We start from the raw sequence: 16,123 nt of genomic DNA on the forward strand, positions 1-16,123 counted from the left end.
AATAAAGTCTAGAAAATGTAACATTACAAGTCTGAGGGACATTGCCTAAACCAAATAACGTATGCCAGCATTGCCACGGTCAGGAAAAAATTTCACTAGCATCCAGCGGCACATAGCATACAATTCAAAACTCTCTGCCTAATTTCCAAGATATCTTCAAAAGGGAACAACCCACCTCGTACCCAACCACAATGTGATCACAATTCTGATCATCTACAGTATAAATGCACAGAAGAGGCAATGGTCAAAATGATTCCTGTTTTCAGAACAGAGGAATCAACAACTAGTGGCAATCTTCAAAGAAATCATAGGATGAACCTCTTCAAAGAAACCTTTACCTCCCATGACTATTCAAGGGACCATTACCCCTCCTTCTAGAGGGAACCACTCTTACCCGACAAGGCATTTTCAGAACCCTCCTACAGACAGATGCATGTCTTAGCTACATATTCTTCTATATCAATAATCAGAATCATACACCCTACACAACTGAAGGTTTTACGAATGGATCACACCAATCGCTCCAGCACTGGGAAGTAGTTGAAACGTGACAAACTGGTGTTATACAAAATAAATGACCGGTGGTTAATTGGCCGTAGTCTTCCAGCTAAAGATCTCATTGATGCCATAGTTGTATAACTAGGAGAATCTTCTTCAGATCCTTTTACAGGCTCCTAACAATAGTTTACTAACGCAGTCACCAGAGGTGTCGTCAAATTAAACCATGTGCCCATAACCAGACAGGCTAAAGAAGTATTTGCTGTTTTCTGGTCTGTAGAAGTATACATTTCAGGAGTCTTACTTCGGATGCTGGAGGGATGATGATGGAGGGCTTTGGGATACTCTGGATGACTCTTAGCCAGATTCCCTGAGCTAGGTGATGCTTGTCTGGGATTCACAGTGGCATGCTCACACTTTATCAAAATGTGGCTCAGTGGATTTAAATTCTTGGAACAGGCATTCTGTAGGGATGCTCCCTCCATAGACCTAACCTCCAGCTACATTATCTTCAGGAAAGCTTTGATCGCTGTTCTGTTTGGCTAGTCTTTCCTCTGTTCAACTAACGTTCTTATCAAGTCAAGTAGCTTTAAATTTTACTTGCAAGATCATAATAACATAACAGATTATCCCTTAATAGGTACTTTATTACACGTTTGTTTAGCAGTGGATCATCACGGCCTGATTTTATGGTACCTCTTTAATGTGTGGACTCCTTCCTCTACAGCTGCAGATACTCCGTGGAGGGCTTTGCCACATCTACTAGCAGGTTACCTGCAATCCTACCCCCATTTTGTATTTCCCTTTTACTACAAGCTTGAATCTATATTGTGCTGCAAGTACTGGCTACAGAAAGTACGTTTTTGCAAAACTCTTAGATAAGTTGCATTGTTCGCTCATTACCTGAGATGGAGCACTGCAGGAGAGGCCCGTCAGTTCGTTGATTCGCGCAGCAGCAGTGGGATTGCTGGAGCTGATGAGGACAGGCGGGCTGATTTCCATTGAATGTCGGTTTTGAGTGGACTGCGAGGACTTGTTGGACATGGTAAGGGAGGTAAAGGAGTGCCTTTTTTTGGTGTTCTTCTTGGTGTCGTTGTGCTTTTGAGTAGAACTGCCGTGGATGGCTCCTGAGGTTCCTTCTCCAGAGTCCATCCCCGACCCTGAAGGTTTGTCGAGCTCTATCAGCAGCCTGGCCGCCGAGTTAAACTGCAAACAAAAACAATGACACATTAAGTATACAGTAAGGTTTGATTATAACCAAAGGAAGTTTCCTGATAGGTGTCAGCATTCCTAATGCTTTTTTCCACAGGGATTCTGGCTTGTGACACAAACAGGAAAATGATGTCGTTTTAATTACAACCTTGGGGAAAAGAAGGCCAAACCCATTAATGATTTCTGTGCAGATATAATTAGGTGCTCCTCTTCTGCAAGACATACTGGGAGCATCTGCAACATCCCTTTAAATGTAGACACTTCAATAAGATGACAAACATTTCAAGTGAACAGCAATGCCGTCAACAACCTAGTCATCATACAACAAGCGGGGTGATATCGCGACAATATGTTTAGGGGCACAAGACAGGGATGCCCTTTCTCCCCGCTTCTGTTTGCCCTGGCCATTGAGCTATTAGCGGAATTGTTAAGACTAAAAAGCCCACGGCATGGAATGAGAATAGGGGGAAATATCATATCATCTTCCTTTATGCAGACGACCTATTACTATACCTAGGGGACGGGAGTCGAGGGGTGTCACAAGCACTGGTACTGCTGGGGACCTAGCAGGAATTGGCGGGGTTAAAACTGAACAAAACGAAAATGCACATATTACCGCTGTGGGGAGAAACACAATGCCCAGTAGACCTTCCTGCAGACCTGAATTGTGCCCCTCATACATTTAGGTATCTGGGAATACAGGTATTCCGTGAGCTGGAAGATCTTCGCAAGGGAAACATGGCACCGGTCTTGCGATCACTTAAAATATGTGTCCCATTTTGCCGTTCACTTAAATTACCCACAATGGCGCAAATCACACTGTCTAAAATGTTTATGCTCCCTAGATTACTGTACTATTTCCTGAACCTCCCGATGATAATTCCACTGCAGTGGTTTACTGGGCATAACAGGCTAGTGCGCAAAGAAATATGGGGGGGGGGGGGGGGGGTGACAGAGTCGCGCTGCCCACACTACAAAGACCAACAGACGAGTGGGGGTGGGGGGCTACAGAGTTTGACTATATTACCTGGCTGCCCAACTGCAATAGCTAGTCCAGTGGCTACTAGATTGGAATGCGGAGACACTACATGCGACGAAATTGGTTATTACCCGACAACAACTACTGGCTGGGTTGCTACATCCCTCAATGGCAATACAGGAACCGTGGGTACTATTAAGGGGGGCACTATACTGCTGGAAAAGATGTTGAAGGCTCACAGCGAACATTTTGCCATATGCACCAAGCGTGACTTTGGTGGGGCTTCCAGGAGGCAAACTGTCCATCTCCCTTTCAAGTGCCTAAATGGCAAGTTTGACAGAAGCTGGAGTAACAACAGTGGGAGATTGCTATCACGATGGAATGCTGATTCCATTGGAGGAATTCCTCGCCCATTATGACCTGGCTGGTGGCCAATTCAGTACCTACCATATGGCAGTACATATGTTTAAAGAGCTATGAGGAAGAGTTCTACAGGAACCACAAACACAAGAGCTTGCAAGTGCTGCTCACATTAGGATCGGACAGACATTTAATAAAATGGCAGTATAAGGCATTGATCAACATGGTGAAAACACCACTGGAGGGTCTGCTAGCGGGATGGAATAGGGTCATAAGGAGAGACCTTGGAGCTAGGGAATTGTCCCAAGTATTGCGGAGTCCGAAACAAATCTCTAGGAATGGCGCACTAAAACTCATCCAATTTAATTATGTGCACAGGGTTTATCTCACACCCCATAGGTTAAATATTATGCATGGAAGGGAAGCCCGAGGATGTCCTAGGTGCGGGCAGCAAGATACGAGGTTCACGCACATGACATGGGGATGTGGAGTATTGCAAGAATACTGGGGAGAGGTGCTGGCCCAGATAAACCTCACTCTGGGCAGACAACATGCGGGCATGGTTGAGGTATGCCTACTTGGATTGTTTCCTAGACCAAAGGCTAAGAAGGTGGGCTCCACATTCCCAGACTTAGCACTAGTTTTGGCACGTTGACAAATCGTCAAACTGGAAAACACTGAAAGGTCCTCTAATAAAGATATGGGAACAGGCAGTAGATAAGTGGACCAAGGCAGAAGAGAGCCTTGCAAAGAGAGTAGGCTAGAGGGCTTCGCAAACGTCCTATAGCTGAGTTATGGACGGAAATATTGCAACACTGGGCCAGCAGGAAAGATTAACATAATAATGAACAGGGGGACACAGAGACGAGCAAAGGCAGCGACAGTGACTGCTCTGACAGTTTACAGGAAGAAGGCGAGAGAACAACCTGGGTACAAACCCACTCCACATACCTCTTAACAGAAGATATAGAGCACATTGGGCACATATGACACACCACTGGACAGGGTTACGTTCTACTGTGTTCAAAGAATTGGAACAGTTCAAAGGTTCATAAAAATAAGATATGGCTTCGAAACAGATACAGAGATGCAAACCCCCAAAACAGGAGATAATGTATTGAAAACAGGAATGATGGTCTGAACAGTAACACAGTATAACCACATTGTATGTATACCACAACCCAAAGATGGTATCGTGAAATATGTATATCGATATTGTGTATGGGTTGACAAATTAAAGACAAATAAGATGTGTAAAGGATTGAGATTTTAGTAAAAAAATGTCTGTACGTATGATATTTTGGAAAAGCATAAGAAAAACGCAAATAAAGATATATAAAAAAAATAAACCTAGTCATCATACAAACCGGGGCAATGGCCCTTGAGCACAATAGCCATAGTTCCACAAATTAACAAAAATTCCAAGTAGCAGGAATCATATTTCGCATTTTTCTATCACACATAGGGGCACATGCATCAACCTATTTAGGAAGTGCAAACGGTGCGAATCGGTAAATTCGGCCGTTTGCACTTCCTAAATATGTGTTTGGGATGCATCAAGCATTTTTGAGTAATTCGGTATTTTTACCGAATTCCAAAAATGCGATTGCTTTTAAGGAATTGCAAATTTGCGATTCCTTAAAAGCTATGCATCATTTAAAAAAAAATTGCGATTATTCAAATTGGAAGTGCAAATTACCACGAGGTTCAACCTCGTGGTAATTTGCGAAATTGTTTAAAAATGCTTAAAAATGCATTTTTTAAACTGTCCAGTTACAGACACACATGTCCTTAGGACATGTGTGTGTGAAACATGCACTTTCAAATGCATTTCAGGGGTGCAGGGGGGGGTCCTTTGGACCCCCCCCTGCACCCATGAAATTTTCTAAGTGCCACTCGCAATTTGCTACTGCCTTCCAATTGACTACATTGATTCCTATGGGCCTCTAGGCCCATAGGAATCAATGTAATGCCATTCCTTAATTGCACTTCGCAATTGAGGAATCGCAATTTCCGAAAATTAAGAAATCCTAAAAACTTTTAGGATTTCTTGATGCATAGCATTTTGCATTTCCTAAATAGCGATTCCTTAATTTTCGCTATTTAAGAAATGCAAAATCCTAGATTGATGCATGTGGGGGATAATATGCAAGTGAGGAACACCAAAACACACTGCTTCGAAAGATAGTGTCATCATGCCCTTTTTAGGAGATGTGATCCTGTGGTAAGTGCTTAGAAATTAGCAAAATGTCGGCCACAAAGTACTGCATAAAGCAAGAAGACATACATCTATTTTGTTTCAGGGTATTTGAAAGAAACTAACAAAGGTATCCTCCTTGAATAAAATGGAAATGTATTTAACTTTGGACATGACTTCCCATCGGAGAAAACCGATAACTTACTTCCGTTTAAACCTGTTTCCACAGCTGTTGATGAGGTGGCACAAGCAATTGGCCTGTCCTTTTTACACAAGTTACACGATTTCTGCAGTAGACACTTGGCAATTTATTTTTATTTGCCCTAACTGGTCAGCCTTAAGACAAAAGTATATTCGCCCCTTTTTTACACCTCTGGATGTTTATCGAGCGAGACCAGCCTTACTTTACTTGCAACTTCTGGATTTGCTAAAAACCTTTTGCTTTTTATCCAGGTTTTTGGCAGAGGTGTATTTTGCTAACTTGAGAAATTAACTGCGACAGTGAGCTATTTCATAAATGTACTATTCATGGAAATTGGTTAAAATGTGATTAGATTAATGGTTTCAGGTGGCTCCTATTATTCCCTACTTACATAGCAGGCCCTTATATGGAGGTTTTTGTTTGGTAGGTTTTATTAGAATAAGCAGAGGGGCCTTTTTATAAGGTATTTTTTAAAGGTGTTTTTTGCTCTCTGTATGTATTTTTAGCAATGCATTTTGATCTTTTCAAAAGTTGCACCTTAACATTGACATATTTCTGCAAGTGTACTTAAGATATGAGATGAGTTGTGGATGTTTTATTGTTTTGTGCGCATTTATGGCCAACATAGGCCAAATAAAGAATTTATTGATTGGTTGACTGAAGACGTACTTCTTTTTTACATGCTTCAGAAACTAGATTTTAGGCAGGCTAACAAGTAGTATTATTTTCATTTCATTGTGCCATGCAGATAGGCCAGAAACAACATCATGGCGCCAAACAGGATGGCTACCCATGAAATAGGTTACTCCTCAAATAACTCTGATATTTTAATAGACCAGATTTATAGATTAGGAAATGAAAGGCAGGGCTAGGGAGAAGAAAGGAGTTAGCATCCCTAAATTGTTGGCTTCGGTGTCAGGCTGTCAGAAACACTTTTTAATAACATCTCTAGACTCGATTTTCCAATCCCGATAATTTAAAAAACGAATTTGCTATCGGGGTCACAGTCTGTGTGATGTGACTTCCTGAAATGTCACTTCGCTATCCCTGATATTTTGGTGTACTGATATCTTTGAGAACAAAGCAACCCTAGCTAATATTAGATCTTGGTTGGTAGGGGGAGATATTAGAAGCCTCCTAATGATGCTAACCTCTTACATCCACATCCAGGCAACAGCAGAGTATTTGTGACTACTCTTAATGATTTTTTAAATTGTAGGTTTTCACTTATGGTTGTGTCAATGAGCTGCACCTGAATTGAGCAAGATATAAGTACTAAGATTCTTGTCATTAGCTCATATACAAAACCGCCCGTGGAGGTGTAAACTCCAGAGCAATTCCGAGCCTGTCCTGTTGGTAAACTCCTCCATGAAGAGCAGGTAGTTCTGGTTGAGAGCACTTTCATTGACCTAGGTATGGATGTGCATAGAATGTGACAATAACCGCATCATAATCAAGATTATAACTCCTGTAATTTACAGAGCACCACTGATTCATGTCTAGGTTTATGCTATTCAAAAAACTAACTATACATGCATACGATTCCGTATTCTGAAAACAGGCCCAGAGCCCTATTTTGGGTTCAAAGTGTCGATATTCAGAGGGAGCATATCAGGTAAGTTTTCTTTTAAATGTTCACATTATTAGCAAATTTAAAACCCCCCACCTCTTTGTTCGGCAAGCTGACATTTAAAAAGAGAAACAAACTGATGCGGCAAATCTTGTGAGATTGTAGGGCTTTGTCCGCATGCTGTGTCTTGTCCCTTGGAACACACTTTGTTCTATGGCGAAATACACCTAGGTCCCTACCCACCTGTTAAAAGAAGAAACTTCGCAAAGTTGCAGGTAGATTGAAAGGCGTATTCTTCTTTATTCAATGCAAAGGTTTCTTAAGCCACGGTGCGGAGCAGTGTGTTCCCTCGGATCACGATCACCAACAGCTGATGGAATCCTCAGGAACGCACACTCCAAGTACATCATTGCGTTCTTAACAAAAGCATTCTAAATGAGATGACATGCTCAACATTCCCTTAAGCCCCTTAAGTCACAAACCAGTCCTTTACACCACCATTATCTGATTACGAGGTAACACTGGCTAAAGCTGCTTCAAACCAATAGACTGTCCTGGTGTGGACCAGCAACGGCAGGGAACAGAGACCCACATCCTGCCATGCTATGGAACCTCCTTTGTCTACGGTATTACGCAGGGCAATGTGGCATCTGAGATTTCGTTTTATTTTGGGTTTTTCTAGTCCTAACGACCACTGACAAACTGCTGCAGAGCACTTCAGGTGGAGAACAAAGCAAATGTATAGATAGCTTCCAAGTTCATTTTCTGTGCAACCGGATTGATATTGCTGAACCCTGAGCAGTCGGATGTATATGTAGATATAAAGAAAACACCAACATCTGACTTGGCCAAGTACACACATCTGAGAATACCATATAAGAATCATGTCAAGACAAATGATCATCCATAAATTAAAATGATAGACTGATGCCTTCTGAAAGTACAGACACAGAACAAAGAATATTTTTGTAATAGGTTTTTGTCTCAGATGTTGGTGTTTTCTTTATAACTACATTTGCACAGTATGAGAGTTAGTATGTCTGAGAAGAATGAATGGTGAGAAAGGTTGAATGAGAGTATGATTTTGATTTCAAATTGAGTTATTTATTTCTTGTGGGGGTCAGTGAAATAATATTTTATGAAATTGTAATAATATTTGATGTTCTTTTTCCATTTTCACAAGTTATTGTAAAAATGTATAAATTGTTTTTACTCAAAAAAATAAAGAAAAAAGAGACATATCTATACAAAAAAAGAAAGAAAAAATTTATTTTGAACAATAAAATATAATCTAAATGAAAGTCACTTTTTCCTGTAATTTTGTATCTGTGTTGTATACTTGAAACTGTTTGTAGAGTAAATACCAATTGATAAATCAGATAGGTCTGACAAGAGTTTCTGGCGATTTCATTTCAAACATTCTAGCAGCCAGCCAATCAGAGCGCTCGCTCCCGCAAGAGCGTTAAGGCTCACTGGATAAATTGGCCTGTCAACCAATCACAAGGCCCAATTTTTGATTTAACAATCTCGCGGGATGCCCGCAGGACTCTTGCGAGCCCAACTGCCAAAATATACAATTTTTTTTTACACTTAATAGCTCAAAAATTGCTGTACGAATATACACCAAATCACAAAAAGCACAATCTGCGGACAAGAGTCTAGCTCCCTGCGAAATTTCGTGTAATTCCGTTCAGTTGTTTTTGCTAAAACCATTCATAAGTCTATGGAAAATGCATAAAAAGTTTACATTTTGGGACCCCCCTTTGTTCTCGGCCCCCGCTTGATGGATCACCCTAAAACTTTCCAGGAAGGAGGTGAGGTGGATGAACTTTTAGAGGGTAAAGTTTTGTGATGCATCAAGCTGGGACAACATTATTAGCAAACAATAAAATGCTCTTCCTCTCTCTATCAGATTATTATATATATATATATATATATATATATATATATATATATATATATAACCTACTGGCGGTCGCCAGTAGGTAGTTATATTTAGGATCTTTTTCAATGCAATATCTCAAAATTCTATTGTGAATAACTTTGGCACCGGTTGACGAATCTGCCGGAACATTTCCTCAAATTTGCCTCGCGGAGCTCCGGTCCTTCCCTGAAAGTTTCGGGGACATTTGTCAAGCGGGGGCCGAGATAAAAGGGGGGTCCCAAAACGTGTTTTCCCCATGTTAATTTCCATAGGGCGGTCGACCTCACTTTTAGCCCGAACGGCTGAATGGATTCCCACCAAACTTGGCAAAATTGTAGGGACTGGTACCCCGATGTGCCTTTGCTATGTCTCAAGATATGTGCTCCAGTGGTTTTTACGAAAATTAACTTTGAAAAAATATATATTGGGCTACATTGGGCTATATATATGTTAGAGCCCAAATGTAGCCCAATGTAGCCCAAAGATGGCCACCAGAGACAAAAAAAACAAAATGTAGCCCAAATATCAGCCAGATGTAGCCCAACTATAGCCCAATGACAGAATATCCCAGAGTGTTCTAAAGAACAACTAGAGCGCTAACAGTCTTACTTATGACAAAAGTATGGCACACCTGAAGTCATCTTGATTGGAATAAAGTGTTAACACTTAAAACATTTAATTTGCAAAGGAACAAAATGAGGGGGTTCATTTTGCTATAGAAATTATGATTAGTGCTGAAGAAAGAAAAATTAGGGAACATTTTGAGTGACTTTTCAAATCCTCTTATATTTCATTAAAAAAATTCCGATATGCAGTCTCCCAAAATGGCCACCAGAGACAAAAGAGCCCAAATGTAGCCCAAATATCAGCCAGATGTAGCCCAACTATAGCCCAATGACAGAATGTCCCAGAGTGTTCTAAAGAACAACTAGAACGCTAACAGTCTTACTTATGACAAAAGTATGGCACACCTGAAGTCATCTTGATAGGAATAAAGTGGTAACACTTAATACATTTAATTTGAAAAGGAACAAAATGAGGGGTTTCATTTTGCCATAAAAATTATATATATATATATATATATATATATATATATATATATTCACTGAAAAAACCATAGGTTTCACACCAGTTATAGTTAGGAATTAGCATTTAAAAAACCTATTAAATTCACTGAAAAAAACATAGGTTTCACACCAGTTATAGTTAGGTGGAAATTTTACTCGCATAAAACCATTGAAATTCCCACGTTATAGTTAGTTGGACTCACTATAACTTGCGCGTGCAATGCACTGCTGATGACGTCACATATTACATCACTCATGACATGGTCAGTGACATCACTCATGATATCTCAAATGACATCACTGATGACATCATCCAGTGAATGTGTATCTCTGAAAAATAAATATTTTTTATATATGTATATCTAAAGGTTGATGGAAGAATAAATGGGTAAATAAATGTCTAAATGGATTTTTTTTTGTGTAAAATTGATTGGTTAACTGACTTATTAAATGTATCTTAGTGAATACATATATTAGCGAGTAATGTTTAAATACTTAAATATCTGCATCTGTGTCTCACTTTGTGTATAAGTGGCTGCATGGGTTGGTGAGTACCTACATGAGTGTGTATATGGGTTATTAGTTGTTTTTTTGAGTATCAGTATCAGTGTCTGTATGGTTCGGTGGGGGATATTACTTAGAGCACAGATGCATGAATGAGTGACTCACTATTTGTATGTATTTTGAAGACAGCATGTGTGCAAGACTGTATGGGTGGATGATTGTGTGTATGGGTCGGTTAGTGAGTATGTGTTTTTATAATTGATTGTTTAAGAGAGTAAATATGTTTCCGTTTCTGTAGAAGTATGTGTAGTGGTGTGTATATAGCAGTATAATCAAGTAAATGGTTTTTTGATAGTTTATATGCATGTGTGAATTTGTGTGTGAGTAACTATATGGATGAGTATTAGTGTGTAACAGGATGTATAGGTGTATGAGTACATATGATGAGTAAGTACATGCATGAGTGAATATATAGAACTGTTGGTGAATGAGTGGATGTGTATGTAGATGTTGGAATTACCTAATAAGTTGTTGTAATTGGTATTGGTTTCTCCTTTTTTAAGAAAATGTTAGTTTCTATTTTTGAATGTGTGGGTCAAAGGTTATTTTATGCTGATAGGAGGTCTGCCACTTTGTCACAAGGATGTTGTCATCAGTGATGTCATTTGAGATGTCATCAGTGATGTCACTGACCATGTCATGAGTGATGTAATATGTGACGTCATCAGCAGTGCATTGCACGCGCAAGTTATAGTGAGTCCAACTAACTATAACGTGGGAATTTCAATGGTTTTATGCGAGTAAAATTTCCACCTAACTATAACTGGTGTGAAACCTATGGTTTTTTCAGTGAATGAATGAATGAATGAATGAATGAATGAAGCTGTTCTTATATTGCTCAAACTTAGCCCGATGGGCGTCAAGGCGCCTAAATCAAATGTAAATGATATATATATCTGATAGAGAGAGAGAGAGAGAGACAGACAGAGAGAAATAAAACTGAAATGTATTCTGTCGGCTTCCCACGGCTGAACACAGATGTCAGCCACAAGCAGAAGAAAACACCTATTTAAGTGGAGGCCACAGCAGCTGTATTATAATCAGTTTTTTGACAATAACTGACATAAACAAGCCTTTTCTTCTAAAAAGACCTGGAGCAACAACAACAAAAATATAGCTAGTCAGAAAACAGGAGGTAAAACCTGTAGCTGTGCAATTAGTAAGATTGAAGGGATTAATCAAGGGACTGTGGGAAACACAGACACAGTAGCCAGCAGCTGCTTCTCCTGCTTAATTATGGTGTTTGTTTATCTCCTGAAAGTAGTACCGCCTGAAGGCTCTGCCAGTGCCAGCCTTGCTTACGGTAAGAAGGCCACAAATTCAGGGCAATAACTGAAGGTTCAATAAGGCGCAGAGCGCATGAGGCGGGCTTCCACTGCGGGATATTTACACTGCCAAGGACGCTTCCAGACAGAAGGCCAAACCACATGGAACAGGAGGATTTCAGAAACATTCACCCTCTCAAAGGCGACGCGCCACCAGTCTCGCCCTGAAAAACAAAGGTGCACTACTTCATGAGCCTCAATCAAAAATCGCATAATGAGCATGTGATTTCATCATATCCTGTTCAATAACGATGGGGTGTCTGCTCTGAGGAGGTGGGGTAGAAGGAATCCAGGAGGTGGTTGCGAGGTAGGCCCAGGTAGACGCTTTCCTCAAGCGTGTGTAGAGCTGGGCGCTTGGGTCGAGTACTGAATACGAGGTGCTGAAATGGAAAGCTACTAAAGTAGTCATGGCCACTCTAAAGGAGAGATGCGGGGCTTTTAGAGGGCAGAGCTGTGTGCTTCAGCAGCCCCCCCTCCCAGAACACTGCCCAAAATCACAAACACAAAGCTTCTGAAGATGCGTCCTGGGGAGGATTTGGCCACGCTAATGGGAGATGAAGGTCATTGACTGAAGGCGTGGCCCAAGTTCTGTATGGTAACTCGACACAGTGACTTACAGCTCGCAGCACAATAAGTAAATACATCAAGTAGAATCCAATACCTCATCTAGAAAAAATCCAATAGCATACATTTGCATATATTAAATATACCATTAACAAACTATTTCCTGTGAGGAGTTTTGTCTTAAACTGCAGATTCAAGTGTGACTTACTAATGAAGCCCGATTCAAAGTTTTTTTAATAAATTATGTACGATTAGGCCTGGAACTTCGTGAGTAAGTCACAATCAAGTGTACAGTACGACACCACTGCTCATGGTTCGTCTTTTCCGAATAGGCCCCTTGTAATTCAGAAATAATTCACACCTGGATAGGAAAGAGCAAGACAACTACTTATAGGAAAAACTTTGTGAATGAGGCCCAGTCTTTAAATGTGTATTTACATTATTAACGTCGTCTAAAACTTCCACTCAGCAGGAATGTAAATCCCATCAGGGTAGTTCCTGTGTCTTATTGGACTGATTGCTGTTTGCTGGCCAGAGAATGATTGCTGTGTCTGCCTCTCCTGCCATCAGCCCAGCTAAACATTCTTTCCAGATGCTGCTGCGAGGTTCCCAGGTCTATTCTGCCACTCATGGGGATCAGAAAATGCAACACACGCAGTGGGGCATTAAAGCAATGAATCTCTTTTGTGGATTTGCAATCACCACATTTTGAATACTTCTGTGCCATGCAGTATAATTTACAGATAACGAAAGTATTTTCCCAATATCTATTCTCAATAAAATCTTAAATGAAAGTATGCTGTACCGTTTATTATGATTTACAAACAAATCGAAACCGATTCACATTATCAAGAGACACAACTCTGTAAAATTCCAAAGCATAATTACGAGGGTCTCTGCACCACAACATTGTATCGGGGAATGTTCACTGGACGGCCTCACACACCCTAACTCTTCTTTCTCAACTGTGATGTTAGCCATTTGTCATCTGACACGATGGGCAAACCACTGAGCTTTCGGCAGTCCTTTGGTAAAGGAGCCTAAACAGTGTTCTGTGTGTCAAAAACAAATAAAGAAATTAAATTAAATAATATTAACTGCACCGAAGTCGAAAGTTGTTCTTAGTAGCCTCCATCGGTAGTGACAAAAAGCGAATACCACTCGTGTTTAGTCTTGATTGCACCTCATGCCTTATTTCTATACCTCAATGCTTCTTGTCTCCATCTCACTTCTGTAGGTTATTTTTCATACCCGCTTTTATCGTTAACACGGTTTTCCTATTCATCTCTCTCCCTCCATTATCCTTTTTAGGTTTTGCCTGGCGAAAGCTGCGCTTCTGCGCAGCTTTTTCGCGCAGGCGAAAACTAATGAGTACTGTAGTGTGGGTTTGGGTCGGCCCTCGTCATTCATTGGCTGGCTCCATAAATGGAGCCTAGCCATTGGACGAGGGGCCTGTCCGTCAATGCCGGACCAGACACGGGGGCGTTCCCGACATTCTTTGGCTTTTGCCGACGTCACGCGACGCCGGGAACGCCCCCGATTCTGGTCCGGCATTGCCGGCACCTGCCTTCCTGCTCTGCGTGTTTGTTCCCGCCCCTGCCCCCCCCCGCCCCCCTCCCGCTCTCCGTGCACCTGCCTTCCTGCTCTGCGTGTTTGTTCTTGCCCCTGCCCCCCCCGCCCCCCCTCCCGCTCTCCGTGTGTTCGTTCCCACCCTCCCCTCCCGCTCTCCGTGTGTTTGTTCCCACCCTCCCCTCCCCTCCCGCTCTCCGTGTGTTTGTTCCCACCCCACCCTCCCCTCCCCTCCCGCTCTCCGTGTGTTTTATTTATGCGTGTTCGCAGAAGGGGCATGGGAGGTGAATCTGTCCGTCAACGCGGACCCGTTTTTGTTTTTTTCAGGAATTGTCCCCATCGCCGCCCGGCCCGCGACCAGGAAGTCAGGCAGGCCGGGGGCGGTACTGCGGGACACTCGTCATTCCCCAGGCCGCGCTCTGATTGGCTGCCGGCCCAGGACCTAAGTGGAGGAAGAAGCAGCCTGCAACCTACGCCGGAGACCGAGGAGAGTCCCGAGGAGAGGGAGCTCTCCAGCCGCCGACGAGACCCGGTGAGTGCCTGAGAAGGAAGGGGGAGGCGTCGGGGCACACTGCCGGTGCCCCGTTGGCGCATCTCCGTTCTAACGTTTTTGTTGTTTGGTGGGGGGAAGGTGGGGCTAGGCCTAGGTGGGGCGCGTTGGTGTGCAGCGGGCCGGCTGTAGGAGATGGAAGGTTCTGGCAAAGTGTTAAAGCAGCGCATGTAACACGTTAAAGACTATTAAATGTACTTTCCACTGAATCCCTGGCACCTAACATTTCCTTTGTGTATTTGCTGCTGTATGTGTATTCTGTTGCAGTGTCTCTATGTGCCTGTCCTTTTATTTGTATGACTGTCGGAATGTGTCTCTATGTGCCAGTTTGTGGATTGTGCCTGCTTGATTTTATATTTCTGTGTCCGTTTGTTGGCGTTTCTCTGTGCCTGTCTTTCCTTGACTTTGTGCCTTTCCCCAGTGTGTGTCTGCCTCTTCGTGTTTTTGTGTGCCTGTCCGATCGCGTGTCTCTGTGCCGTTTTCTGTCGGTACCTGACATGAAGTATTTCCCTGAGCCCAAGGTTGTGCTTGGCGATGTGCGGGTTGGCCTGTTGTCCGTTTACCAGGATACTTATTTTACCTATCTTATAATGTGCGCAAGAATTTATGTATATATTGTGTGCGGCAATTTTGGGTCTATCATGTGAACGAGTTGTGGTGTACTCGGGTCTACTGATCTTGTTTGTCGCTTCTTGTCTGGCTACATGTGTCATTTAATTTCTTCATATATTCTTGCGAGCATGTTGGCCTGCATTGTTCCTTATGCTGTGTGCACAAACCATGCTTCCAGGTGTTTGTGAGGTTGTCTTTCTGTCTGAGTGTAACTGACTCTGTTGTGGACTGTGGTATGCATGCGAGTCTGTCTCTGTATTAGTTGAAGCTTGTTGTTTTAGATTTTGATTCCTGAATGCGACACAAGTACACGGATCTCAGCGGGCTGAGTTCTGAGATTTCCCAGTTGATAACTAGTGATTGTGGAACGGTGAAACCAGCTATTACCAGCGAGTTTGGGTGAACTGTTTGGTAAGTAGCGCTCAGGACTTGAGGGATACCCGGGGAAAATGAAATAATGATTATTCCTTTAGGGAACCTGGGTTTGCCATCCTGGCTTTGACGAATGTGCGGTTCTGATTCGAGGCACATGTTTGTTTTTATCTGTCCCTCTTACAGAATTTGTCCCCATGTGACTCTCCTTCATGAGTTTGACAACTCGCCGTTGCCTTTGAGTCATGCCCTAAACCCAGGAAGCTGATACAGTGAGTGCAGTTAGTGCTTACTCTGTGAGAAGAGGTGCCGAGCCTCTGAATACTGTTTTTGAGAACCGAAGGGCTAGTTGGGGTTATGTGCCTTAGCTCCTGACATCTTCCTTAACCTGGTTCACGTTGTTGTATGTGATCCCCTGTCACATAATTTGTTGCTCCACCGTCACATAATTCTTTGCTCCCCTGTGATGCTGTGTGTGTGTGTGATGCTGTGTGTGTGTGTGATGCTGTGTGTGTGTGTGTGTGATGCTGTGTGTGTGTGATGCTGTGTGTGTGTGAT

The 16,123-nt window shown here is 42.2% G+C and overlaps 1 protein-coding gene across 3 annotated transcripts in view; it reads right to left on the reverse strand.

Moving 5' to 3' along the window:
* SH3RF1 (SH3 domain containing ring finger 1) overlaps positions 1 to 16,123 on the reverse strand; it is a 333,338-nt gene that overhangs the window by 70,822 nt on the left and 246,393 nt on the right. For all 3 annotated transcript variants that reach the window (XM_086962420.1, XM_086962419.1, XM_086962421.1), the window contains exon 5: positions 1,402 to 1,704. In XM_086962420.1, the coding sequence (XP_086818546.1) occupies positions 1,402 to 1,704 (303 nt within the window). The remainder of the gene's footprint in view (positions 1 to 1,401; positions 1,705 to 16,123) is intronic.

The sequence above is a fragment of the Lissotriton vulgaris genome, chromosome 3_1 (genome assembly GCF_964263255.1).
Source record: "Lissotriton vulgaris chromosome 3_1, aLisVul1.2, whole genome shotgun sequence".
In the NCBI taxonomy this organism is placed as follows: domain Eukaryota; kingdom Metazoa; phylum Chordata; class Amphibia; order Caudata; family Salamandridae; genus Lissotriton; species Lissotriton vulgaris.